The sequence below is a fragment of the Peromyscus maniculatus genome, chromosome 15, assembly GCF_049852395.1.
Source record: "Peromyscus maniculatus bairdii isolate BWxNUB_F1_BW_parent chromosome 15, HU_Pman_BW_mat_3.1, whole genome shotgun sequence".
Classification (NCBI taxonomy): domain Eukaryota; kingdom Metazoa; phylum Chordata; class Mammalia; order Rodentia; family Cricetidae; genus Peromyscus; species Peromyscus maniculatus.
In genome coordinates, this window is record NC_134866.1 from 31303476 (window position 1) to 31331214 (window position 27739).

The 27739-nt window shown below is 40.0% G+C and overlaps 1 protein-coding gene across 4 annotated transcripts in view; it reads right to left on the minus strand.

The window, feature by feature from the left end:
* Positions 1–1149: 1149 nt before the first annotated feature.
* Nup155 (nucleoporin 155) overlaps positions 1150–27739 on the minus strand; it is a 58580-nt gene continuing 31990 nt past the window's right edge. Inside the window, exons 16-36 of one of the 4 annotated variants that reach the window (XR_013044712.1) lie at positions 27135–27223; positions 26422–26484; positions 25195–25342; positions 23862–23928; positions 22294–22409; positions 20258–20355; positions 18760–18890; positions 16786–16977; positions 15717–15855; positions 14865–15000; positions 13130–13283; positions 12855–12959; positions 12158–12312; positions 9708–9832; positions 8433–8546; positions 7941–8061; positions 7382–7492; positions 3758–3894; positions 2384–2490; positions 1770–1916; positions 1150–1355 (exon numbers count right to left, since the gene is read on the minus strand). Coding sequence is in view for 1 of the 4 variants with exons in the window: in XM_042261456.2 (XP_042117390.1) it covers positions 1217–1355; positions 2384–2490; positions 3758–3894; positions 7382–7492; positions 7941–8061; positions 8433–8546; positions 9708–9837; positions 12158–12312; positions 12855–12959; positions 13130–13283; positions 14865–15000; positions 15717–15855; positions 16786–16977; positions 18760–18890; positions 20258–20355; positions 22294–22409; positions 23862–23928; positions 25195–25342; positions 26422–26484; positions 27135–27223 (2452 nt within the window). In the remaining 3 variants the exon portion in view is untranslated. Of the gene's footprint in view, positions 1356–1769; positions 1917–2383; positions 2491–3757; positions 3895–7381; positions 7493–7940; positions 8062–8432; positions 8547–9707; positions 9838–12157; positions 12313–12854; positions 12960–13129; positions 13284–14864; positions 15001–15716; positions 15856–16785; positions 16978–18759; positions 18891–20257; positions 20356–22293; positions 22410–23861; positions 23929–25194; positions 25343–26421; positions 26485–27134; positions 27224–27739 lie in introns of all 4 variants that reach the window. The other 3 variants (XR_006063931.2, XR_013044711.1, XM_042261456.2) reach the window with 3 other exon arrangements.

Consider the following 27739-nt stretch of genomic DNA (forward strand, 5'->3'; position numbering starts at 1 on the left):
AATCAAATCAAATCAGAGAGGGAACTCAATCCACAAGACACAGAAAACAGCAGGACCTACAAGTGGGTTGTTCCTGATGTGACATGAATCTGAATCCATCCGAAGGGCTGTTAAAACACATAGATAGGCAGTTATGCCAAAGTAGATCTGATCTGAGACCCAGAAATTTAATTGGTAACAAATCCAGGATGCTGCTGCTGTTGCTGGCTTGAAGCGTACTCACTTCGAGAGTAAGAGTTCTAAGGAAACAGTAGTCATAGTACAGCTGTGGCTGACCTGTGACTCAATATGTAGACCAAGCTAGCCTTGACCTCCAGAGCTCCCTCTGCCTCTGCCTTTCAAGTGCTGTGATTAAAGGTATGCACCACCACAGATGGCTGATCATGTAGGTTTTAAATACTCATAACAGTGTTACAAGTTTATTACATGTTCAACTATTCTGTATATAAATACATACACATCCAGCACATATATACATACATACATATATAAAAATGTATACATAAAAATCTAACGTACATATTTATTGTGAATGGAAGAGAGAGAGAAAGAGAGAACCTAAAGGGTTGTAACTGATACAATTAGTAGTTCAGGAAATTTTCTAAAATTTAACTTAAAAAATGTGCACTTAAGGACTGCTACAGAATCCAACGGTATGACCCAGCCGATAAGGCGTTTTGGTTTTTTTGTTTGTTTGTTGAGACAAGGTTTTACTATATAGCCTTGACTGGCCTGGAACTCTCTGTGAGTTCCAGAAATCTGTCTGCCATTGCCTTCCTAAGAGCTGGTTTAATCACTGATAATAGATAAACCTGGAAATAAATAGTACAAATTCAAAATTGTTGCTAGCAGTAAAATTTAAAATAAGAACTTTATCTTTGTGTGTCAGAATCATACATAATCTTATTTCAGTTTTTTGCAAATTGATGTGTTGGTGTATAGTGCTGGAAATTGAATCCAGGGCATTTTACATACTGCACAAACATTCCACCACTGAGCTACATACCTGGATCCAACTAATCAACAAAACAAAACAAAACAAAAAACTAGTCATTAAAAAAAATTCATTTGGCAAATGTACTATTTGTAGCTAACAATCACTTATTAAAAACAAATTTCTACCAAAATTCTTAGATATACAACACCTGATTTCTGGACCCAGCTGAGTTTTTATTTTACAGACCAAAATGCAAGAAAGAAAAATATACTACAGTAATTAATGAAGCCGCTCCAACTTTGCTTGGAGAGATTTAAAATTCCCAGTGATGGCTTGTACTGCTCCCGAAGAACTCATTGACTGGAGTTCAACCAGGTAACCACAGACAGCATCCAGGCAGAGGTTTGTAAATCTTCTCCTGTAAGGGAAAGACATCAGGTCACCCGTTTACTTCTGTTTTAAAATAATGATTTATTCTTCTATTTTTGCATGTAGGAGTGCTTTGCCAGCGTGTGTGTATGTGCACCATGTGCATGTCCAGTACCCTCGGGGGCTAGAAAAGGGCACCAGGAACCCTGCAGCTGTTGCCATGAATGGCTGTGGGTGCTGGAACTTGTACTCAGGACCTCTGCAAAAGCAGAAAGTGCTCTTAATCTCTGAGCCCTTGATTTAGACCCTCAACCACCTATACTTAAACCCACTTCCTTCAAAAGGCTGCTTCAGACCAGGTTTTGATTAACTTTCTAACAGCCCCATTGGAAAGCAAGGATTAGAACACAGTAAATGGTAAGTAGCAGGAAACAGAGAGGGGAATAAGGTGGAGGTCAGCTACCTTATAATCACCATTTTCAATTTGAAGACGGTTAGCTGAGGAGGCGCTAGAGGATGATTCCTGTTATTATTATTTACACCTTTTCAGCTTTCAAAAAGACTTTTCCTTGAAATCATACCACAAAGACATAATAGAACTGTCTCGGTCCTAGGTCATAAGAAGGAGCATAAAGTAGTTGTAAATTATTTTCACTTTAGAAAATTTAGGACCATGGTTGAAAAAATTTCTGATCTTTCATGAATGCTAATGGTCAGGTGATCATTTAAATAGTTATTGCTAACGTACCTAAGAAATTCTCTAATGCTTCTTTGTAAGATCTAGAGCAGTAGTTCTTAACCTGTGGGTAACAACCCCTTTGGGGAAGGCATATTATATATTTACATCATAATTCATAACAGTAGCAAAATTACAGTTATGAAGTAGCCATGAAAATAATTTTATTTGGGGGGGTCACCACAACAGGAAGAACTGTATTAAAGGGTCGCAGCATTAGGAAGGTTGTGAACCACTCACTGTTCTAAGAGCATTCCATATCCACTCTCAACTTGTTACCCAGGTACTTACTAGAAACACTTAAACCTTTTTCTATAATACACTATTTAATTTATAATTACCTCTCACAATTTAAAACTTGGCTTGGATTCTCAACATATCTTGTTAGTAATACATGGATACAATCCAAAAGGTGCAGTGGCCTTTTCACTCTGTTCCAGAATGGATCCTATGAAGAGAAAAAAATATGTATGTATACACAGACACAGTTTATCTTACAACTCATCAAATATATGTGTGTGTATGTGTATTTTTCCTATTTATTTATGTTGATTAAAGAAGTCTTTGGAATCCAAGCAAAATTTCTTTAAATAGCATAAGAAGCTGAACATGGTGGCACATGTCCTTAATCCTAGTCCTCCAGTGAACATGGTAGCACATGTCCTTAATCCTAGTCCTCCAGAGGCAGAGACAGGCAGATGTCTGTGAGTCTGAGGCCAACCTGGGCTACAGAGTGAGTTCTAGGACAGCCATTGCTACATAGTAAGACCCTGTCTCAAGAAAGCAACAAACAAAAATAATAAAAGACCACATTGTGATCCTTTTTAGGAAGAATAACTGATTTATCATTAGAACATGTAATATGAACTTGAAGAAAAACTGGTATTTCTATGGGCTGTGACCCATTTTCCTTTGAATTTATGCAGTCTGATCCTAGAGTAAAAGAACCTAGCAGTCACAGAACCGTAATCTGTTATCACCTACATTCTGGAAGGCATGACTAGAAGGCCCCAGGATGCACCTGTCTGTCCCTCCAGTATTGGGATTATAGACATACACTGCTGCATTTAGTTTTTATATGGGTTCTTTGAAGCAAACTTGGGCTAGAAGCACTTTACTTCTAGGCTAAGATCTCCCTATCCCCTACAAAAGATTTCTTTTAAAATGAGGTTACATGAATAAATGTGCTGTTAACTCTGTTTGCTTAAAGCAAGTAAGGGGGGATTATAGTCTCATGGTAGGACACTTGGCAATCATATGCAAGGCCCTAAGATCTGATCCCCAGAAATAGCCCCTACTTTGGTTTACTATTAAGACACGAGTAAGTGCATATACTTATGAGTTTTTTTGTTTGTTTTTTAGGTAAAAGTTACTCTATGTAACAGCCCTCCCTCCCTGGCTGTCTTGGAACTTGCCCTGCAGACCAGGCTGGCCTCAAACTCACAGAGATCTACCTGCCTCTGCCTTGCAAGTACTGGGATTACAGGTGTGCGCCACTATCGCCCGGTTAATTATATGTTTACCTATATGAAATATTAGTATTTCAAAGCAAAGCAACCCTCAGTTAAGAGTCCAAAGTTGATTTTACTTACACAGTCGAAGCCAATCTCCATTGAAAGCATTTAGCCTAAATGATAAGATACCCACAAACATGCGATCAAAATACCTCATTCTGTATCTTGGGAAACCTGGGAAGATCATTTTATTTTCCTTACCCGTGACTTGAAGAGCTGATCGTAAACTTCTAGTAGTCTAGGTAGAGGCACTCCAATGTCATTCATGGTCTGTATAACAAAACCAACATCCCAGTTCAGAGTACAAACTTGCTGCTCCAGAAACTGCACAATAAAATCTGGAAAAGACAATTCAGAAAATCGGATGAGTGCTTTGCCGGCATGTACGAACGTACATCACGTGCATGTCTGGTGTCAGTGGAGGCCCGAAGAGGGCATCCCACCTAGAACTGCAGTTACAGACATTTGTGTGTCCCCATGTAGGTGTTCTCACTGCTAAGCCAGTATCCAGCCCCAGAAATATGGAACTGTAACTCTTGATTCAGCAAACTGCCTAAGTGTTTTACTATTAAATGAGCAGTTTCTAGTGGCTCTCGGAAAAGTAATTTCAAACACATCTGGGGGCCAGGAGGCAGGTCATTTGGGAACATGGTTGCCTTTAAGGCATCAAAACCAAGTTTGACACCATGTAAAAAAGCCAGATGTGGAGCTACAAGCCTGTAACCTCAGCAGTGGGGAGAAAGAGACAGGTGGATTCCTGGGGCTTGCTGACAAACTGGCCTAGCTTACTAGGACTCTCCAGGCTACCCTATCTCTAAACAAACAAACAAACAAACAAACAAACAAACAAACAAGCTAAGTAATAATTAGGAAAGTTTCCTGACCTCCATATTGATGTTTATGAATGTGCATAAGCACCCACTCTCTCTCTCTAAACAAAAAACAATAAACACATTTAGGGGCATGTTCTTTGTATGTAGAAGGCCTTAGGTGTAATCCCCAGGACTAAAACCCCCAAAAACAAATAACCTCAAACAAACAAATGAAAGTAAGCTATATACATGCAAATTGGAGACAGAAAGTAAACTTATAGTTGCCCAGGGCTGAAGGCAAGGAAAGACCAGGAAGTGATTAACTATTGAGTACAGGGTTCCTTTGGGGGATGATGACAATCTCCTAACATTAGATTGGGTCAGGTTATGCACACGAAAGTTTGTGCTAACACCATTAAACTGTACACTATTAAAGATATTAGGAGAAAACTGTAAAATCTGAAAGAATGTAGAGAATAATCATACTACTGAAGAGGACTTGATAATTGCAACATCTCTATTTTAAAAACACTCAACAGCCTGTCAGAAAGGACTACTACACCCCAACTTTACAATATTAACATACTGAGTTTTCAATAATCTACCCTTCATGTACTTAGGTTTTTTTCAGGCAGGGTTCACATACAGCCCAGGATGGCCTAAACTCTCTACACAGCTGAGGACAATCTTAAATGCTTGATTCTCCTGTCCCATCTTCCTGACTGCTGGGATTACAGGCAAGTGCCAAAACACCTGGCCCAGTACCTATTTTAAAAGATCTAATTATGGTTTCATTCTTTTTGGTTTTTCAAGACAGGGTTTTTCTGTGCAGCTTTGGTGCCTGTCCTGGATCTCACTCTGTATACCAGGCTGGCCTCGAACTCAGAGAGATCCACCTGGCTCTACCTCCTGAGTGCTGGGATTAAAGGCAAGCGCCGCACAGCCAGTCTCATTCTTAATAGTCATTACTGTCTTATTATAAATAAGCTTTAACCAAATCTATAATTATGATATTTGAAATTTGAAAACAACCAATATAAACATCATGAATAAGTAGTATCACTAAGGTCAGGCAGTTGGTGGCTCACGCCTTTAATCCCAGCACTTGGGAGGTAGAGGCAGGTGGATCTCTGGGAGTTAGAGGCCAACGTCGTCTACAAAGCGAGTTCTAGGACAGGCTCCAAAATCTACAGAGAAACCCTGTCTCTCGAAAAACAAAAAAACAACAAACAGCACTTGAACTTGTGGTTACTGTGGAATTTATATTTATTTATTTTATTTATTTGTTTTTGAGGCAGGATCTCTATGCAGCTGTCCTGGAACTATGTAGACCAGGATGGTCTTGAACTCACAAAGATACGTCTGCCTATGCCTCCCAAGTGCTAGGATTAAAGGTATATGCCACCAGGCCAATCTGGAATTTACTATTTAAAGACTTAGAGCAAATACTAAGATTTCTTCTTTTTTCTTTTAAAGCCAGGGTCTCACTATGTAACCCTTGTTAGACTGGAACATGCTGTGTAGACCAGGCGGCCTTGAGCTATCAAGAGCACTGCCCACCTCTGCCTCCCGAATGCTGGGACCGAACAGAGCACGGTCTCAAGTCTTGTGGAGCTTGTTAAACCACTGACCTGTGCTGCTCTAAACTCCACAGCACGGGGCTAAAATAATTAAAAATCGAGACTAAAGCCAAAAGACCGTCAAATGGTCCCAAACTTAACTGTTTTTACATATTTATCAAAAATCCAAATCCCACATAAACCAACTTATTTATTAATTTTATCTGCATGTATATTATGCATGAGTTTATGTGTACTGTGTTTGTTTAGAAATCCATGGAGGCCAGAAGAGGGCTTTATTCCCTTGGAACTGGAATTATAGCTCTTTGTGAACTGCTATGTGGGTGCTGGCATCAAACCCAGGTCCTCTGAAAGAGCAGAAGATGCTCCCAAGCTGCCAGTTTCATGATTTTCCTATCACTGAAGTGGCATGGACGCAGTGCAGTTTTAAGTATCTCTGACAACAAAGAGGTCTTAGCATTTGAGATGGTCTGTAAGTCTGAATGTTCATTTCAAAAACAGCAAAAGAGTTAGGGATGGTATACAGTTCAGTGTACAAGGCCCTGGGCTAAACCCCAAGAGGCTAAGACAGACTAAATAGGCGATTTAATGTGTGATTATGAATATTTTCCTATTTCTCCATTTTTAAAAATAACGTGATAAGTATTTAGTATCTTACTTCAAAGCTATTGTTTTCATAACAAAAAGAAAACTATGAGTTAGCAATTGGCTCATAACAATGACTACTCAGCATATTTGGTCAAGAAACAAGTTCAGATAATTAAAATCTTAGTTTATCTGTTCTTTAAAAAGAAAAGCCAGGCATGCTAACACATGCCTGTGATCCCAGAACCCAAGAAGGTGAGGTGGAAGGATCCCATGTTGAAAGCCGGTCTGGACTATGTAGTCAGAACCTATTTAAAAAACCCAAGTGCTGGTCCCTATACTTCAGGGTCACAAACCTGCTTAGCATGCACAAGAACACCAGTTCAAACCCAAGCACCACACACAGAAAAAAGGAAGGGGGAGGAGTGAGGAAGGAAAAGATGAGAGAGAGTCTGGGTTTCAGCCAAACGCTAACCTCCCAACCCCTGTACTGTAATAGAGAGCAGCAGAATCTCAATAACCAATATATAAAACTCTCAGCCATTTTAATCTCTTATTTGACACTACCAATGGTTTTCCCAACAGTATAATCACTTAAACGATATCGCTTATTAGTCAGGATAATTACAAACTGGATGTAGAAACTTGGAAAGCTGTTCAGAGAAAATTTCATAGTCAACTATCAAGTTCTGTTATTCTCCAGGGATTCTTTCTGGAGAGTCGGGGTAGAAACTGCTGAACTAAACAGTAAGTAGACAAATGGCAAAGAGAAACTACAGTCTGCTCTAAAGGCCAATGATGTTTTCCGTTGGTAAAACTAACAGTAGGACAGCAAGGTTACCGCTTACCCAGGGGAAAGAAACGAGGTGTGCCAGCATAAATTTTGCCAAGGAGGACAAGCTTGAGGCTGAGAGCGTGCATTCGATCTGATGAGCTCAATGTTACACTATCGTTCAATTCTGGAAGAGACATGTCAACAGAAATCATGATTATCTTTAATGTGAAATGTTTACATTGGCTACTTAATAGCTTCAAGATTCAAAATACATCAGGACCAATATTGGCATTTATGTAATTAGCAGATTCTGTGCTTCTGTGAGGGTCTGATATATTTCTCATTATAGTACTAATTACAAGATTTTGAGGGAAGTGTTTTAGATAATTATGAGGTGGTATATTTCAAATAAGCTATATATACTTTCACTGAGCATGCTCCCAAATATTCACCAGGGTCATACTCAGTACAATCACCTTTTTACTGTATACACATGTCCTCTACATCCTTTCTATCAGGCATATATAACACATTTCCATAAACCCTAGATACATAGATACATATATTGGCATATAGGTATCTTCCCAGCCACTAAAAACCACATGGTAATGTACCTATAACTGAACACTTACCTTTCTCTATGATATCTTGCCAAAGTGTATGTACCAATATGGGATCTGAATAACCAGCGCAATGAATGATTGCAAGTTTACACTCTGCAAGTTTGAATGGGTCAGCAAATTCCCCATAAAGCTGTGGGAAGAAACCCCAAAATTAAACATTCAACTACAGGCAGTGTTCAGAGATTAATAGTGAAGTATGTCTTTCAATTACAAATAATCAAATTTTATCTAAAGTATATGAATATGATACAAGTTGAGTAGCCATTATACAAGATTCTTAGGAACAAATATTTAAAAATATGTACATATACACATGAGATACACTGGGGATGGGACCCAAGTTTAAATGTGAAATTCACATGTTGCATATTTCATACAAAATTTTTAATAACATTGAGAACTTTTTTACTTACTTTTCCATGAAGCAAATGATACAACAACAACAAACGGATTTCTAATATCAAGGTGACTATTACAGGAATTTCACTGGTTTTTTATTACCTTAGTAATATCCATCAGCTCAGAATCCAGCTGAGAAATTGCATCCTGCACTGAGGAATGATGAGAGTACTGCCTTTGTAGTGTCTCTTGTATCTGAAGTTGGATCCTAGCGACCTAGTTTCAACAGAAAATATGATGTATTAAAATCTTTATAATATTCAACAGGTACTTGAAGAAATGATTCCTTGTCTAAAAGTTTAGTTTGCTAAAGTGAAGATAGTATACTAATACAGACTTAACTGAAAGAGACTGTCCTCTCAATGTAACTGATGCTACAGGAAATGAGCTGTGACAAGTCACCTCACTGCCCAATGTAACTGCCTTTAGTAACCCAATGATCACAGGCTGAAAAATGTTTAGACTGGACCTCCTGCTACTAATGCTGAGAGACTTAAGTTCACTCCAGAAATTGATATTTTGTTTGTGCTCTAACAAATAAAGCTTGCCTGGATATCCGAGTGCAGAGGTAGCCACTAGAAGCCAGGCAGTGGTGGCATACACTTTTATTTATTTAGTAATTTATTTTTACTTTATGTGCATTGCTGTTTTGTCTGCATATATGTCTGTGTGAGGGTTCTCTGGAACTGGAGTTACAGACAGTTGTGAGCTGCCATGTGGGTGCTGGGAATTGAACCCAGGTCCTCTGGAAGAACAGTCAGTGCTCTTAACCACTGAGCCATCTCTCCAGCCCCATTTAATACCGGCCCTTGGGAGGAGGAAACAGAAAGTGATATGGCTGGGTTAAGAGAGGAAGTGGACACAGGAGCTCGGCCCCTTTCGGTCTGAGGACTGGGCAGAGGTAAGAAGTCTCTCTAGTGGCTGCTCCTTTACTTCTCTGATCTTTCAGCATTTACTCTGATATCTGACTCCGTTTTTTATTAAGACCAATTAGAATTTACACTACAGAGAAAGGGAGTCAAACATGTCATGGACAATCAGATTTTTTAATCTTAAAGCAGTTCAGTCTATTCCTTACATTTACTTATTAGATCACCCCAGAATAAATGATGAATGCCACGCAATCCCCATTGCTGCTGGACAGTTGGGAACATGAAACAAAACAAAAACTACTGATATACTAAGGAAAACTCTCCCCGAATTATGCCTCTATGTTTCATAAGATTTATATCCAAACATGACAATAAATAAACATACTGACAGAAACATTTAGAATTAATGACTTCAACAGAACTCCAATTCATGGGGGAAGAGGAGACAGTGGTATAACCATGGCTACTACTCTACATAACATACACTGAAGTATTTAGTACTTACTTCCATTTTTTCTTCTAATTCATGAAGGAATTCACCATCTGCAGCTATTGATGAAATGGCAGTGGAACTTTTAGCACTAAGAATGGCTCGAGCAATGTATTCTAGTCTCTGTTGAAGCGAAATTTCTGTGCTGGGAGGAAAATCCATAATTTTAGCTGTATCATTTCTTCAGATTTGAAGGTTCAAATATATCAAGTAAGACATACTATTTGAAAACCAGAACACAATTGGCTATTTGAAATGAAAAAAAAAAATAGTGTTTTGTTTTTTTAAATAGATCTAATTTTTTTTTTTTTTTTAAGACAGGTTCTCACTATTCAAACCCTGACTGGCCTGAAACCGCAGTCACCAGGCCTCCACCTCCAAAGTGTTGGAATTGTAGGTGTGCAACGACATGTTTGGCCAATTACTTTAGCTTTCTAATGAGAAGTTCATAACTGTAGACAACAAGTACTCATATTTATGTCAAAAATATAAAACCCTATTGTTATTGGGCTCATTGGGGTATACCATATTGGGAAGTATGTTACTGGGGAAACTGGAGTTCCCTTTTTTACATTTTTTGTTTCATTAAGAAAAGAATTTTAAAATGGAGTAGAAGGAAAACTTGAGGATATTTATTCAGTGTTTAATAAGAGAAAACACATCAGGGCAGGTAAGCTAAGCTGTAAACCCTGACAGTTGCCTGGGGGAGGAAGATGAAGAAGAGAAACAGAAAAACCAATTTTATTTGTAATCAGTCACATGAGGGGGTAGGGGAGGCAGAGTCAAAGGCAGGTGGGTATCTGTGACCTGGATGCTAGCTTTATCAGAGGAGCATGATAAAGTTCAGAGCATCTGGGAAATCAAAGCTTTGCAGACAGGAAAAGAGGTAGACAGGAAAGAAAAACAGTTAATCAGAAAAGTGGCTATACCAAGGAAGGGGTTTATTTAAGGATAAGTGAATTATCTCATTAAGGGAATAATTATTCCTCCCTGTCCTTAGCAAGTCTTCAGACGAATTAGCTTTCCCGTGGTCTAGAAGGACAGATGATTGACATGCCAACTGAATGAACTCTTAAGGGAAGACACTTAATAATAAGGACACTTACATAATAGTGCATAATAGTTATTCTTTTTTTTTAAAAAAAAATGATGTTTTTATTTCATGCACATTGGTGTTTTGCCTGCATGCATGTCTGTGTAAGAGTGTGGGACTCCCTGAAACTGGAGACACAAACAGTTGAGAGCTGCCATGTGGGTGCTGGAGGAGCAGCCAGTGCTGAGCCATCTCTCCAGATCCACAACAGTTAATCTTTGGAGCAGATCAGAATGGCATGACTCCACCCAGGGTCACAGAAAAGTTCCATTCTTTTGACCAGAAAGAAAGAACTTTCCTTTAATGGGACTCAACAGAGTACTAATATCCATCTTCACTGGCCTCCAAGACTATTTAACATACCAACCCCTGCCTTCACAACCATGAACAGCTGAGACCCTAAAATCATTTGAAATTTGTGGATGCAGGAAACCCAGTCTCAAAAAAAAAAAAAAAAAAAAAAAATTCATTTACTTATTGGGAACCTCTCAAATCAACCAGTACTAAAATATCCTTTGCAGGGGGCTGGGAATATAATTCATTAGACACAGGCACAATGTTCATCCCTTGCAGTTACACATAAAAGGTCTCTCTGTGCATTTAGGAGCCCTGTTTGTAAAAGAGATTTTCCTTTCTCCCCTGTAACCACTACACCCACCCCCACCCCCACTAAACTAAACATTTTTGTTTATTTGTTTTGAGACTGGATTTCCTTGTGTAACAGTCCTGGCACTCACTCTGTAGACCAGGCTGGCCTTGAACTCACAGAGATCCACCTGCCTCTGCCTCCCAAGTGCTGGTATTAAAGGCATGCGCCACAACCACTGAGCTATTAATGCTAATCCTTAACTACAAAAGCAACAAATTAACAAAGACCTCTACTGAAAGTTGCCTTTGTATACACCAAAAATTAAGAAGGTTATTTTATATTTTGTATGTGAGGACAACTTTTAGAATTGAGTGAGCAAGGAAGTCAAGAAAGCTTTGGGCACACACACCTACATGACCAGCACCACCAACCCTCAAGCCCCCAGACAGACACACTTCCTTCTAGCCATAACTGAATTCTCACCTTTCCTTCTCAGGAGGTGGCCACTGGAGACTGAACTACCCAGGGCCGGTGCACACTAAGTATGTGCTCTACCAGTGAGCTTCCCTCACAGCCTTCCCCACTCTTTCTGTGGAAGACCTCACTACATCAGGCTAGGCTTAGGCTGGCCCACCCGGGGTCCAATGGACATAACCACACACACACACACACACACACACACACACACACACACACACAGACACACACACACAGACACACACACATACACACACACACACAGCTCTGTCCTATTCTTTACAATGTGACTCTTACATGCCATACCTGTGCATGTCAGCCAATTTGGATAGGACGCGAGCAGCACTACTAAAACTTCTGTTCTTCTCATAATACCTCCAGAGTAAATCCATATAGCGAACTCTATTTTGATCCACTTTGGCCATTCGGACTAGATGTGGCTCCAGAAATGGAGAGGCAATCTAGAAGTTGTAGTTACATGGGAAATTTTTGTGATCACCTACATGCTTTTAAAGTAGAAAACAGTGTATTTGTGTGTGTGCCTTGTGAAAATAAGCAAAACTGAATCCAAAATCAATAGGGGAAATCATTTTCTCATTACAAATGATTTTTGTTATTCAGTGTAAAATTCTCTGAATGAACTTTGAGAGCACAGTTACTGGCTCTGAGCCCAAAAGGCACCTTTGGTACTATCAAACACCAGGTCTCAAGTTTATCAATCAAGGAACACGGATACTTAAAAAGAAGCCACCCAGTGACTTAAGACAGAATCTAATTACTAATCAGAGACCCTACCCCACAGTGCTACTGTTCAAATCAGCCTCTAAACATTAAAGCAAAAGTCTGTTCTGCTCCATAGAAAAAGAAATTAATTCTTAGCTTTATACTAACACCCAATGTTAAACACAGGAGGAACACTAATTTCCTACATCTCCAAGAGCTATTGTCACGCTACTTGGAAATATAAATGAACGTAAACTTATCGTACAAACACTAGTTTTACCTGTAGTAGTTTATCTGCAAGGTCAGCTTGGATTAGCCAATTATAAAGAGCAATACTGAAGAGCTCATCCTTGGACCGCTGAGCCAGTTTAAGCATCTGTTCAAACTAAAATAAACACAACAGTGAACATTAGCATGCTTAAAGGCTTTCTTGCTGGATACAACCCCACCCCAACCTTCTGGTAAGAAAACAGTTGAGTGGCAACTGTAAGAGCCACTTCCTTTCCCAGGGATTATGCCACCCACTTCCAGAACGGAAGCATGCCTGTCCCTTACGTGATGTCCTGCTTCTTCATTACTCAGCATGTTGGGATCTGATGACAACACCGGAGGACCAGGCTTTTTGGGTACACTAGGAGACTGAGGAGCAGCCTTACTTTGATTTACCAGTTCTTGAAGAGTGTCTGTAATGCACTTGTAACTGTTTAATCTGAAAAAGAAAAGGGTCACTTACATTATTTAGTTAAATAATGTTAAAGGAGCCCAGGATACTTAAGACCCTGTCTAAACAAACAAACAAATAATGATGACATCTGTCTCTAGAATTGAGTTTGAAGATTGTTTCAAAAACCCAAAACTAGGGAATTGGAGAGATGGTTCAATGGTTAAGAACCTGGCTACATTTTCAGAGGACTAGGGTTCACTTCCCAGCACCCACATAGCAGATTATAACCTATTTAACTCTAGTTCCAGGATATCTGACATCCTCTTCTAGCCTCCACAGATAACAGGTACAAAAATGATGCATCTACATGTAGGCAAAACACTCTTATACATGAAATAATAATAAAATTTTAGCAATTACTAAGCCAAACTAAAGCACCCTGTATCTATCCTCTATCCCTCCCTCAAAAACTGCAACATACCTTTTCAAAAGATTTGAAAACTATTTGGTCAAATGCAGAAGGTCAAAACCACACAAAACAATTTTTCTTTTTTTTTTTTTTTTTTTTGGGTTTTTTGAGACAGGGTTTCTCTGTGTAGCTTTGCGCCTTTTCCTGGAGCTCACTTGGTAGCCCAGGCTGGCCTCGAACTCACAGAGATCCGCCTGCCTCTGCCTCCTGAGTGCTGGGATTAAAGGCGTGTGCCACCACCGCCCAGCCCAACAATTTTTTAATTAGCATATCTTTCCTTAAGTCTCTACAAATTTGTGAACATTTAAGATTTTCCTTTTGAAAACAAAACAAAACAAAACCCCACTTATTTTCACCTGGAACCAGAAATCAGGGAGGAGGGGAAGCCAATTTTATTCTCAAATCAGGGATCTCAAAACAATATAATAAGGCTTTAAAAGTAAAAAGAAAAGAAAGGAAAGAAAAATCTCACAACTACAGGTCAAAAATCATTTATGAGGAACAGGTGTGGTGCCACATGCCTGTAATACTAGTATTTGGGAAGATGGAAGATGACTGAGTTTGAGGCCACACTAGTTTACACAGAATTCCAGTCTCCCCAGGGAAATATCGTGAGACTTTCCCCGAGATACAACCCAGAACTGAGCGGGCAGCTCAGTACGAGAAAAGTGCTCGCTCTGCAAGGAGGCCTGGAGTCCAAATCCTCAGGACTCAGGCAGAGAGCAGGCGTGGCTGCGTCCACGCCAGGAACTCCAGCACTGTGCGGAGCAAGGGCTGCTGGGACTTCCTGACGGACAGCCTAACTCCAGCTTCAGTGAGAAACACTACAAAGGAGTAACTTGGAGCCTGACAGAAAACAGGTCGCTTGGTGTCTCCCCCTGGCTTCCAAGTGTGCATGTACATATGTGCATACATCACATGCATAAACACACAAAATACTTTTTCAATTTTTATAAAACCAAATTGTTATCTCTAGAGTATGAATTATAATCCTGATTCAGGACTTGATAAAAATCAGTTCTTCCTAAGTAAGAACATAATTAAATTTTATAAGGATTGTACTTGGAATGTTCCTTCCCTATACTACCTATTAAAATTTTATACAAAGACAGGCCTGTCTCTAAAAACCCGACAACAGCTAAGGTTCGAGAACTCACCTCTCTTGGAAAGTCTGAAGACCCACGACATCTTCTTCTGGTTCTCCATGTTTATAGAAATGGAGCCCGAGACCCTGAGGATCTTTTTTCTCGGCAGCAGTAAGAGAAAGTTCCACCACGCCCTCGTAAAAGCGCACTGATGGGAAGGAAAGGCCCAGGCTTAGAGCTCGCTACTACTTACTGCCAATGCTTTCCCTAGCAGGCGTACAACAGAAGAGAAAGCTCTGTTCCTAGTAGGCCTTTGCTAGACAGTTCTGATGCGTCCGTCTACTGATCAAATAAGGTCTAATAGGGTGTGAAGGCAGCTAGGAATGAATCCCTTCTGGGAAAGAAACTTTATATATAAAATCACAGAAAGAAGTTTCAGAGGAAAAAAACTTATGACTTAAATCTGTACTAGCAGTTACAGTTTTTACTTTTAGAATTAGCCAAAAAATTTTAGGCACATTAAAAGTGAAACTCAGCAGTATAATTTGACACGGATTGAAATTCCAAAACCAAACAAGTTACATATTAGCCAGAAACAGAGGAGCATGTGTCTAATCCCAGGCTTGGGAGGTAGAGGCAGAAGGATCGGAAGCTCAAGGCTATCCTTGGCTACAGAATATTCAAGGCCAGCCTGAGCTACATACAAGACTGTCTCAGAAATAAATTAGCACTTGCCTCACATACAGGTGCTACATTTGATCCACAACATGACAAAAAAAACAAAAGCTAGACAATTCAAACCATCACTGGCCACGGCGGCCAGGAGATCTGCGTCTGGGCAGACTGTCTGTCGCCCTGATGTATTCATACATGGCCATGTGTCCTGAGTCAAGAAAAAGATACCAAGAGCAGCTTGCGTCTCACCTTGCCGGTACTGAGCACAGACACTGGGAAGGTCTACTTGGTTGCTGATTTTCTGATATTCCTTCAGTGACTCCCTTAGCATTCTTTCTTTTTCACTCTTACTTTGAACTTGTCGGGATCGCTGAAGAAGCTCATTTGCCTAAAGAGATGACAAAAGCTTAAAAAGAGACAAAATCAAGCAGGCAGATGATGCTGTCGATATATGTTTTAGTCTGTCTACATTTACATGGGGTTTATTACCATTATAAAGAAAAACTCTACAAACTTACTTCTTCATTTTAGGAAGAAAAGTTTTTGACCAAAAAAATCCTAGCTAGTCTTAATTTCTCTCCCAAGTATGTTAAGCCAGATAGCTTTGTCTGAGAATGCTCTTGCCTAGTCAATACATTATTGGTCAGCAGGCTGTTCATCATGTGACACTTTTTTTTTTCACCTGTAGGAAAGGATCAATAAGAATTGCCTCATTAACTTTGATTCACTCCAGATTTACTTAACGTCTTAGTGATTTCCCTTACTTTCTAAGGAAGGAAACAAATTTCTAAGTGAATAAATTTTCTTAATTTCTAAATTAAGTGATTTCTCTTAATTGCTAACCTTTGTCTTTTTTAAAATTTATGTGTATGTGTCTTTTGCTTGCATGTATGTCTGCAGCATGCATGTTCCTGATGCCCACTGATGTCAGAACAGGGTGTCAGATCCCCTAGAACTGGTATTATAGACAGTTGTGAGCTGCTGTGAGGGTGCTGGAAATTGAACCCTGGTCCTCTGGAAGAGCAGTCAGTGCTTTTAATCACTGAGCTATCTCTCCAGCTGCATAACCTTTACCTTTTAAAACATGGCCTAAAAATACTGTCAAAGATTTTTCTATATATAACACTTAAAAGAGTATACATGTATTTTTAAGAAACCATGTATTTCAACCCCCCTCTTAGTTGACGGCTCTAAGACCAGAACATATTAAGTGAAGGCCCTTAGGTCATACACTGAAAAACCACGAGTTCTCCATTCCCATTCATCACACTATAAACTCATCTATGAAAACACTAAACAAAGCAGTGAAGCATATTACCTTAGAACAAACCGCATCATCTGTGCTATAGAGAAGCGGGCAGATGTCCTGCAGATGTAAACTAATGCCATCCACAGCAGCATTGTCTCTGATGTAGCAGCTGATAAGAGAAGCAATTAATGCACCGGTGAGCTCTTTGTCTCTGATCACCAGATCCTTAAAGGTGGTGATCTTCAGTTGCTCCTGAAATTCCTAAAAAGAGAGAAATCCTTGCATCAAAAAAAAAAAAAAAAAAAAAAAAAAAAAAAAAAAAAAAAAAATCACAGAAATACTTTATTTCCTCACAAAGTGAAATTTTTCTGTCTTTCAGTTTTTTTTTTTTTTTTGGGGTGTGTGTGTGTTTCCATTTTTGAGACAGGGTCTTACTAGGTAGCATGAACTGGAATGGAACTTATGTAGACCTGGCTGGCCTTAAATACAGATCTGCCTGTCTCCTCCTCCCAAATGTTAGGATTACAAGCATGAGGCCCAATGCTGAGATTTCACTAATAACAAAACGTAACTTAAATACCAGTAGACTGTAATTTAAATGAGAAAATAGGGCCGGAGTGTGCAGCTTAGCTGTAAAGCCCTGGTTTGATTCCCAGCGCTGACAAAGAAAATACACTAAACCATGGATACACAACTGCAAAAAATCTGCAATAAAATCATATAAAGTTGGAGATAAATTAGAAAAATGTAGGTGTAATTGAACCCTTCCACTTTATATATGAGACAAGTCTAGGCAAGGCAGAGTCAGCATTAGTACCAGGCCACTTTGATTTTGGCAGCTGGCAAAACATCACTAGGCTACTTACAAAAATCTGGCTAGAGCTGGGTGTGGTGGCGCACGCCTTTAGTCTCAGCACTGGGAGGTAGAGGCAGGCAGATCTATGTGAGTTGAAGGCCAGCTGGAGTGTATGATTTTCAGGACAGACAGAACTTCGTAGTAAGATTCTGTCTCCAAAAAGCCAAACCAAACAAAGAAAAAAGAATCTTGTGAGCACATTTTATTTTTCCCAAATAATATTAGGATTCTAACATTAAATGCATGAATTTGACCTGCATTTTGGACAAATTTGCTCGCTAAGATGGAGTTCTAAAGGGTAAAGTCATTTATAGTCCACTAAAAAATTTTATAGGGATATATTTTCTTTTCTTAAATTTCAACAAAAATATCTAGTAAATATTACAAGTTATGGGTCAAACGCCTAATTTGCATTCCCCGAGCACATAATTGACAACGGACTGAAAGGAAGCTTTCAAGACAGATCACAAACGATAGAGAGGTGAAAAAGCACACATCCTTAATTTATAACTGACAAAATTCAAAAGCATCCTGCCTGGCATGGAAAAAAAAATAGCTTTCATTAACTAAATATGAGTTTTAAATTTTAAAAAGGGGAAAATAAAAAAACGAAGCTTAAAAATAAGGAGAGATTTCAACAACCACCATAACCACTCTCTGGGCACCAATAGAAACCGGCGGGGGAGGGGGTGGGGCTGGGACTGGGGGTGGGTGGGGTCATGTCACTGTTTCACTTGAAATGCTGCTTACAGCCAAGACATAAGGGGGCTGGAGAGGCAGCTCAGCAGTCAGCAGCACTGGCTGCCCTTCCAGAGGACCCAGGTTCAATTCCTTGGGCAGCAACAGACAGGCATGGGGTCCTCTTACATAAATACAGGCAACACACACACACATACACACACACACACACACACACACACACACACACACAGCAACTTTTTTTCCTTTGAGATGGAGTTTCTACAAAGCCCTGGCTGTCCTGGAATTAATTCTCTATGTATACCAAGCTGACCTACAACTCACAGAGATTCTCCTGCCGCAGCCTCCGAGTGCTGGGATCAAAAGCAGGTGCCACCACATCAGGCACACATAAACGTTTTAAAATAACAAAACACAACATGAACAACAAAGAAAGTCGAGACTCAAGCGCTCTGGGTCTCAAACACCCCGAAGGACACATCCCTCACCTTCTGAAGTTCTCCGACAATGACAGTGAACTGATGCTCACAGAGGAGTTTCCACAAAGCCAGAGCCTGGTAGGATTTTCTGACCAGCTGCTGGATCGCCTGAAGTGAAATCTTCTCACTCAGCTGAGCCTCTAATGACAAAACACAACTAGTGAAATATAAAACGACACAGGGTGAGTTGTTTTCTTATGTCAACACAACATGCATGTGTATACAGGAGAAATACAAACACTGCAGTGTTTGTCTCATCTTCTAAGTAAATCACATTCGAAGGCTCTCACCCAAAGGACATGTAGACCACTTCCAACACAGTGCCACTGAAACAACAATACATTGGAAGGCCTTCTGGAAGGCACCACCAAGCTTCTCAGGACTGAGTTTCTTAAACCCTACATTAATACACACTACTACATTATTAAATCAATTCAGTCAGTCAGGATAATTTTGCCTTATCTTTTAAATAAGTAGAATATGTTAAAAGGGACAAAAATGAACAAAACATTATATATGGTATATATAATTCCATAGAATGTTATTCAATCTTCCACTGAAAATTCTAACCCATTATAACATGAATGAACGTAAAAAACAGCATGCTAGGTGAAGTAAGGCAGTAATAAAATGAAGAAAACTGCTTATACCAAGTACCCAGAATAGTCAAACGGGCAGAAAACAAAAGCAGACTGGTAGGTGCCATTAGCTGAAGATAGGGAAAACAGGGAGTTACTATGTCGTGGTTACACTGATTCCCCCTTCCGAATAATGAAAAGGTTCAGGAGACGGACGCTGGAAGCAGTTGCTCAAGGACGTGAATAACTGAATGTGCTCAACTGTACACTTGGGGCTCCGGGGGCCGTAAGCTGAGTATGGGAATCCCACAGGGGGAGATTCAGAGACAGGGGAGTCTGTTCCTCAGCTGTGTCCCCAACTGGTGACCCCATCTGCTTCAATGGACAGTCGCAAACCAATGGTCACCCAGATGGCCCCGATTAAACTAAAAAGGTCGCACAACGAAACCCAGCCATAAAGGCGGGAAAGGAAGGGGTGTGTGTGAGAGGTTTGACCAGAGCGGAAGGGAGGGAGAAAGGATGGAGGGAGAGTAGGCAGAATGTATGTGCGTGTTTGAGACTGTCGGAAACCGAAATAAAAACCAAAACAGCCAACTTTATGGTAGATGTATGTCACTATGATGAAGAAGAAATTCATCAAATAGAGTGCATCATGCTTTGTGGTGGCAAAGAAGTGTAAATCTTTCAAGTATATACTTTGATATACTATGAAGTAAAGCTGAATTATGGAAATAACAATCTCCATGCTGCTCTATTTTCCCAACCACAAAGATGGCACTTTAATAATAATAAATACTAATACTAAAGTTTGTGTTTTTGGACACTCTTGCTATGAATAAAGGAAGTCCATTGTTTCCTACTCAGGTAATGCAGCTCTTTGGTGGGGTCATGTGTATAACTGGTGTCACTGACCATAAGAAATCATTTACCATGAAACTTCCTCTGCAGCTCCTGTTGCATCTGCTGGGTGTTTCCGTTCTCAGGACGCATGAATCCTACCAGCCTCTGCTGCACTTTGGCAGTGGCACTGAAACAGAAAATACAGCGTTGAGTGTGACAGCTTTACTGAGGTCTGTAAGGTGTACACGTCTCTCCCTCTCTCCCTCCCTCCCTCCCCCCCTCCCCCCCCCTCTCATTTTGACTTCTCATCTTAGTAAGACAAGACTGCACAGCTCATGTACTAGTCCCTAAACTAACAACTGGCAATCACTAAAGCTACAGTGACTGAGGGTCAGTCTTTCCATTTAGCCAGTTTAACTGAAAATATTGCCTGCTGATACAACTTTCTGAAATGCTATTGCTGGATTAACAAGTCACCAAATATGCCAATACATCAGAGATAATCATATGTTTGAAGACTGCAATGTGCCAAACATTCACTGAAAACAAACAAACAAACAAAAAACAACCAAAAAACCCAAACAAGATTCACAACAAATAGATAAAAATCTAGACAGTTCACAGCTGGCTTTTGAAGTATTTCATTAATAGCTTAAGATTTGGTTTGTTTGTTTTTGTTTTTGTTTTTTTTTTCCAAGACAGGGTTTCTCTGTGTAATAGCCTTGGATTTCCTGGAACTTGCTTTGTAGACTAGGCTGGCCTCAAACTCAGAGATCCACCTGCCTCTGCCTCCCAACTGCTGGGATTAAAAGTGTGCACCATCACTACCACCTGACTTTTTTTTTTTATTTAAGGACAAGTTTATCAAAACCTTGGCATAATTTAGCGTCAAGTTGTCATTTTGTTTTTATGACCATCAGAAAGTTATGAATACTCCACCAATGCTAGTCTCCTTAATTTAACTCAAGAGTTTACTCATAGGATTGTGAAACCGTATCACAAGTGCTGGTCCATGAAAAGGGAGAAGCTGTCAAATAAAGAGTGCTTGCCTGGATTTAGAACATGGCTAGAAAGAATGGATGCTGTTGAAAGTCACGTGTCTGGGTGGCTAAGACAGCTTAGTGAGTAACAATGCTTGTTGCCAGGTCTAATGACCAGAGCAGGATCTCTAGAGCCTACATAGTGGAGGGAGAGAACCAATTCAGGCAACTTGTACTCAGACCTCCACATAGATGCCATGGCACACACACCTCCCACCCACACAATCACAAATAAATGTGATTTAAAAAAACAGAGAAATAATAAAATAGAAATGGACACAGTCTTTCTTAACATTACAGAAAGGAATAATCCAGGCACAAAAAATAATATTACATATTTTCATTTAGGTAAACTTAGGCAGATTCACTGTGACAGAAAGTAGACTACTGGCCCCAGGGACTGGAAGAGAGGAAATGGAGAGGGACTGATAACAGGCAGATTCTTTCTGGTACAAGGAGAACGTTCCAGGATTAGATAAAAGTGATGGTGTATAACCCTGTGAATACACCAGAATCTACAGAAAAGTGCCATTTCATAGATAGCTCTTAGACTGGGTGTGGTGACACAAACCTTTAATCCCCAGCACTCAGGAAACAGAGGCAGGCAGATCTCTGTGATACTGAGGCCAGCCTGGTCTATAAGGTGAGTTCCAGGATAGCCAATGCTACATAGTGAGACCCTGTCTTAAAAAAAATTATGACTGGCAGGAAGTGGTGGCATACTCCTTTAATCCCGGCACTTGGGAGGCAGAGAAGATCTCTTGAGTTCAAGTCCAGTCTGGTCTACTGAGTGAGCTCCAAGATAGCCAGGGCTATACAGAGAAACCTTGTCTCCAAAAACAAAATACAAAACAAAACAAAAAATAGTAATAATGACTGTATAGTACAGGTCTAACTGTTCAACAAAATAAATAGAAAGGAAAACTCAATAGCTAGACCTGCACTGCAGTGGAGGAGCACTTGCTTAGCATGCCTAGCATGTGCAAGGCCCTGGGTTTCAGCTCAGCACCTCAAAGAAAGAAGAAAAGGCATCTTTCATACACAGAAAAGAAAAAAGTGGATAAATACATAAATCTGGTTCTTACTTTGGATTTCCTAGTGGTCCTCCAGAAAACTGGGAATTTCTGTCCAGAAATTCCTGCAAACCCTTCAGTTCTTGTAGCACAGACTCTAGCAGCTGGCTAGGCACACTGCTTTCGATCTGTAAGAGAGTTTTCAAAGGTTTAAAGACATGGAAACCATGTATGCATAAAAGTCTAATTAGATACAGTCAGTGCTGACTGTATACAATTTTAGTTTTGAGCTATGCTATCTTTATAAACAGTACAGTTCTTAAGTCCACTGAACAACCAGTTAGCCGAAATGAAAAGTAATGAAGGTTATCCATGCCCTACCCCTCCCGTTCCTTTAAGATTAACATATAATTTATGTACAGTAAAACAACTTAATTACTTTCCACATTTCCGTGGTCATCACTCAGATCCCAGTGCAGCATATTAACATGACCCACATCCCCATGGCCTTTTCTGGCTATTAATCAATCATCTTGTCTTCAAGGGAACCTTCTTTCTGCTATCATTAATCACTAATTCAGCCAATTCTGAAGTGCATACAAATACTATGTTAGATAAAGTGTATTCTTATTATTAGAAATATGAACTCTAAGCTGGGCAGTGGTGATGCACACCTTTAACCCCAGCGCTTGGGAGGCAGACAGTTCAAGGCCAGCCTGGTCTACAAAGTGAGTTGCAGGGCAGCCAGGACTGTTACACAGAGAAACTGTGTCTCGAAAACCAAACAAACAAACAAAACCCCCTTAAGATATTAATGAAATTAATGAGAAGAAAAAAGAAAGAAATGTGAACTCTAGAGGAGCACCACAATTTGGGTTGGTTACATATGTCAGTGCATGTGTACAATCCCAGTACTTGGAGGTCGTAGTAGAAAAATCACAAGATCAAAACCAGCTTGAAATACATAGCAAGACTCTGTCTTGAAAAACAATAACAAAAAAAGACAGAAAAACAGAAGAGTCAAGAAGCAAAGAACAGTAAACGAAAGCAAAAAATACCTGATACTTTACCATTTTAAAAAGAACTGAAAACAAAAGTGATGTTCCAGATTCTCTAAAGAAATTTTCCTACCTGTTCTGTGATGACAAAGTTCTGTAAGATATTTCTTTAGGCTAGGTGTGATGGCACACGCCTTTAATCCTAGCACCAGGGAGGCAGAGAGGCACTTGGATCTCTGTGAGTTTGAGGCCAGCCTGGTCTATATAATGAATTCTAGGACAGTCAGAGCTACATAGTGAGACCTTATCTCAAAAAAAAAAAAAAAAAAAGATTTCTTTAGAGCAATTTGGGAAGTGTGTGCGTGCTGAAACTGTGAGAGCAGACGGGGACACTAAGTGTTAGGCCGACTCTTTGACCCACACAGCACCCTTCGGAGGTGGAGCAGCAGGCTGTGAAAGCCACACTCAGAAGCGACTGGGACAAGACCCAAACTAGCGAGAGGACGGAGTTCAGGGTGAGAACACCAACACCTAGATAGGACAATCAGTGCACCTCACTTCCAACATGAAGACACACGAGACGTATCTATTAACATCATCTACTGGTTACATACAAACAAGATGACATATAGCATCACTTACTGCAGTGATCTCCCTGTTGGAACTCTTGAATACTCTTTCAACAACTAAGCTAGCATCCCAAATATTTCTGGAACAAAAAGTGTTTTAATTACTATACTGTAAATGAATGCAACATTTTATAACATGTAGTTACTTTTCTGAGGAACATAATTGTACTTACTTTAACATATACTAAGTTTCCTAGAAAATGGGGCTCGAGAGATGGCTCAGCAAGAAAAGACACTTACTTGTAGTACAAGCCCAGTGGCCTGAATGTCACCCCCAGAGCCCATGTGAAGCTGGAAGGAGAACTGATCACAAATGTCCTCTGACATCCACATGTATATTGTGGCATAAGCTTCTCCATCATGCATACACACCAATAATATGTACAATTTTCAGAAAACAAAAAAGTGGGAAAACTGGAAAACTTTCAAACATAATATTCCTATTACTCCAGAATGAGTTTATTAAATGAAAACCTACTAAAGAAAAAACTCCGTGGTTAAGAGCACTTTCTGCTCTTGCAGAGGATCTAGGTTCAGTTCCCAGCACCGACACGACAGCTAACAATTTATAATTCTACTTTCAGGAGATCTGATGCCCTCTTCTGGCCTCCATGGTTACTAGGCATTTAGGCAGTACACATACATACATGCAGAAAAAGCATTTCTACATATAAAGTAAAAATTATAACATGCACACCAGTGTTTATCTCAACATGTATCAATATATATCCAGGCACAGCAGCTAATTAGAAGGGATGGATGGACTACAGATAGGGGACCATCATTCATCCTTCCCTCTACTCATTCCCTCTGCAGGATGACTTCCACACCATCTTTTGAATCAAGGTTGGCCAGGTAAGGCTAGAGAATGGCATTGTTGTAAACAGAGGCACTGAGGGGCTTTCCAAGTTTCTACCTTCTCATGCAACCCTGCCACCAGCAAGATTCTTGATTGTCCTACTGAAGGATGAGGCCATATAGAGAACAGAACTATGTACCCATTTCACACCAGTGGATAAATGGGCCTCAAAGCACATAGCAACCCAGCCAGGATAAATAAAACTCTACTGTTGCATCTGATTGCATATGCATGAGTGAGCCATATAAGACCAGACCTGCCCAGCTGAAATCTAGATACATACTGTTCAGTTACAGGGCTAGTTACTAATGTGCATGAAGATATAAGCTAAGGCTATCTGCACAGAAATAAAACAATGAATACAGTTAAAGGGCTAACAATGCCAAAACATTCACCACGTAACGTCCCAAATCTGGATTTAGGAATATTTCACTATTGCAAGTAGGTCAAAATGGGACAGCGGTAAGGTAGTGTACAAAATACTTACCCCATGATTCGAGAAAAGTAAATGCAAATACCATTGTGTTTTCCCGAGAACACGATCTCTGGCCCGGTCAAACCACTCATGCTCGCAGCCTGCATTGCTGGGTTTCCCACAGCGTACATTGGGGTTGACATGGTAGGAGGCTGAGCGCCTGTCAACAAATACCAAAGTCTCTGAAAAGTAATCCTAGGTTCACCCTCGGGGCTCATGAGCGCCAACCTACTACTATTGCTTTGTGAAATGGACACAGTATCAAGCAGCCTTTTAATTTACGTCTCTATTTCCAACTACCAGTGTAGCTCTCAGACCTTATCAGAGAAGTTTCTTTGTGCCATAGACCAAAGAAACTCCCAAGAAGTTGAAATGAAGGGAGAATAAGTCCCTGTGGAGTCTTTAGTCACAATGGGACATCTACATCATAGCCCAACCCTAACCCACCACCAGAAGGCACAGGGACCATCATGGAAGAGGGTAAAAAGACTATAAGAACCAGAGGTCAGAGACAGTCTTCCGGACACGAGAGATAATGGAAGCAATAGATATACATTTGATTTTGCTTGAAAAAAGTGTAAACTTGGAAGGGTTTTCTCAACTAAACTTTCACATGTTGGCAAGGCAGGATGAAAAGTAAGAAAACCTGCGATCAAAACTGTTTCTAATGTTGGAGTGAAAAAGAATCAATTAGTCATGACGACCCAGTTAATCTCCATATGCCAGTGAGGGGATGCCACACTGTTACAGGAGTTTCTGATGCATTCAGAGTCAAATGCAAAAACCTGCTTGGATGCCACTTCTGTTAGCTGAGTGCTGGCATGTGTGCTGACCTGTGTGTGCATGTACGTACAGACCAAACAAGATTGTAAGTATGCATCTGGGCTGCCAAGGACAACCTTGGTTGTTGTTCCTGTTTGAACTGTCTCTCTCGGGCCTGGAACTCAGCTAGTAGATCAAGCTGGCGGGCCAGGAAGTCTCCCCCAGTGCTGGAGATCGCAAGGACATGTCACCATGCTGGCTGTTTTACATGGGTTGTGAGGATCGAACTTAGGTCTTCAGGCTTATGTGAAGCATTCTATCGTCTGAATTATCTCCTCAGCCTCTGACTTTTTTTTTTAAATTTTTTAAGGGATTAGGCAAGTTAATATATTTAACATTAAATAGTAAACACATAAATTAACAGTGTTAGCTCTTCGAAATGAACAGAAGTAAAAAGCCAAAACAGAAAAGAGATACCATGGGATGGTGTCCCCAAAGGGGGTGGATTCGGATAGGCACTACCACCAGGGAGAGGAGAACCTGCAAATGAAAAAGAGAATAGAGACGCGTAAAATACTTTCCCACTGCTTTGAATCTGATCAAGATTATGTAAAGGAGATACTATGAGTGTGACTGAGGAATAACACTACCTATCACACACAAGAATCAGACATGCATCCTATTTTTAATTAGTCAGCCAACTTTCTCGCATTTGGAAGACACCAATACAGACTTGCTTATTACTTGATTAAGGCAATTTTCTTCGTTCTCTCTTTCTCTTTGAATACTAAATGAGCTCTGTAAATACTCCTGGTTACAACTTATGTTGCTTCTTAGTAATTGTTAAAGATTCAATATTGTGAGGAGTGGTAGCAGCACACACTTTCAATTCCAGCACTGGGAGACAGAGGCAAGGGGAATCTCTGAGTTCAAAGCCAGCCTGGCCTACATAGCAAGTTCCAGGCCAGCCAAGGCTACATAGAAAGACTATCTCAAAACAAACAAAAACCAAAAAAGGAACCAAAAGCCCCCTAACAAACAAACAAACAAACAAAAATTCAATAGTTACTGTCTAGACTTTTTCATTACTAAGACAGAAGTACTAACAAAACATTAAATTCTCTATTGCATAAAGTATGTCATCTCTTCTAAAATATAAACCAAGTTTCATTTCAATGTTCCATACTCACTAGAATACATGGGAGACCCCAGGATAGGACCAACATTACTTGGAGTGGGAAGAGTAGCTGGAAATCTCATCTGTGCTTCACCACCATACCTATTTGTGTGACCAAAGAGTAACTTCAGTTAAATTGTGCATCCTACAAAAGCTGGGATAACTCCTGTTCCTGTTTAGCTTATATAATCTTTAGCTTGATATAATTGGCTTATTTATATAAATGGTGCTGACAGTGGGATTTGCACCTAGCATAATTCTTTGATAAATGTTGACTTGAAACTGCTACCAGGAAATTAGAGGGACTCTACTAATGTCTAAAAAACGGACATGTGACGAAAAGTTTACTTAATGAAATGACAACTGTAGTCTCTCTGATAGAATATGATTAGCCATACATTTTCAAACTAGTTTTTAAAAAGATTTATCTTTATTTGTATCGGTGTCTTGCCTGAATGTATGTCTGTGCACCATGGACTACTACCTTGCACATGGAGTCTACGATGAGGATCAGAACCCCTGAAATAGAGTGACAAATAGTTGTTAGCTACCACGTGGGTGCTGGGATTTGAACCTGGGTCCTTTAAAAGGGCAGCCAGTGCTCTTAACTCCTCAGCC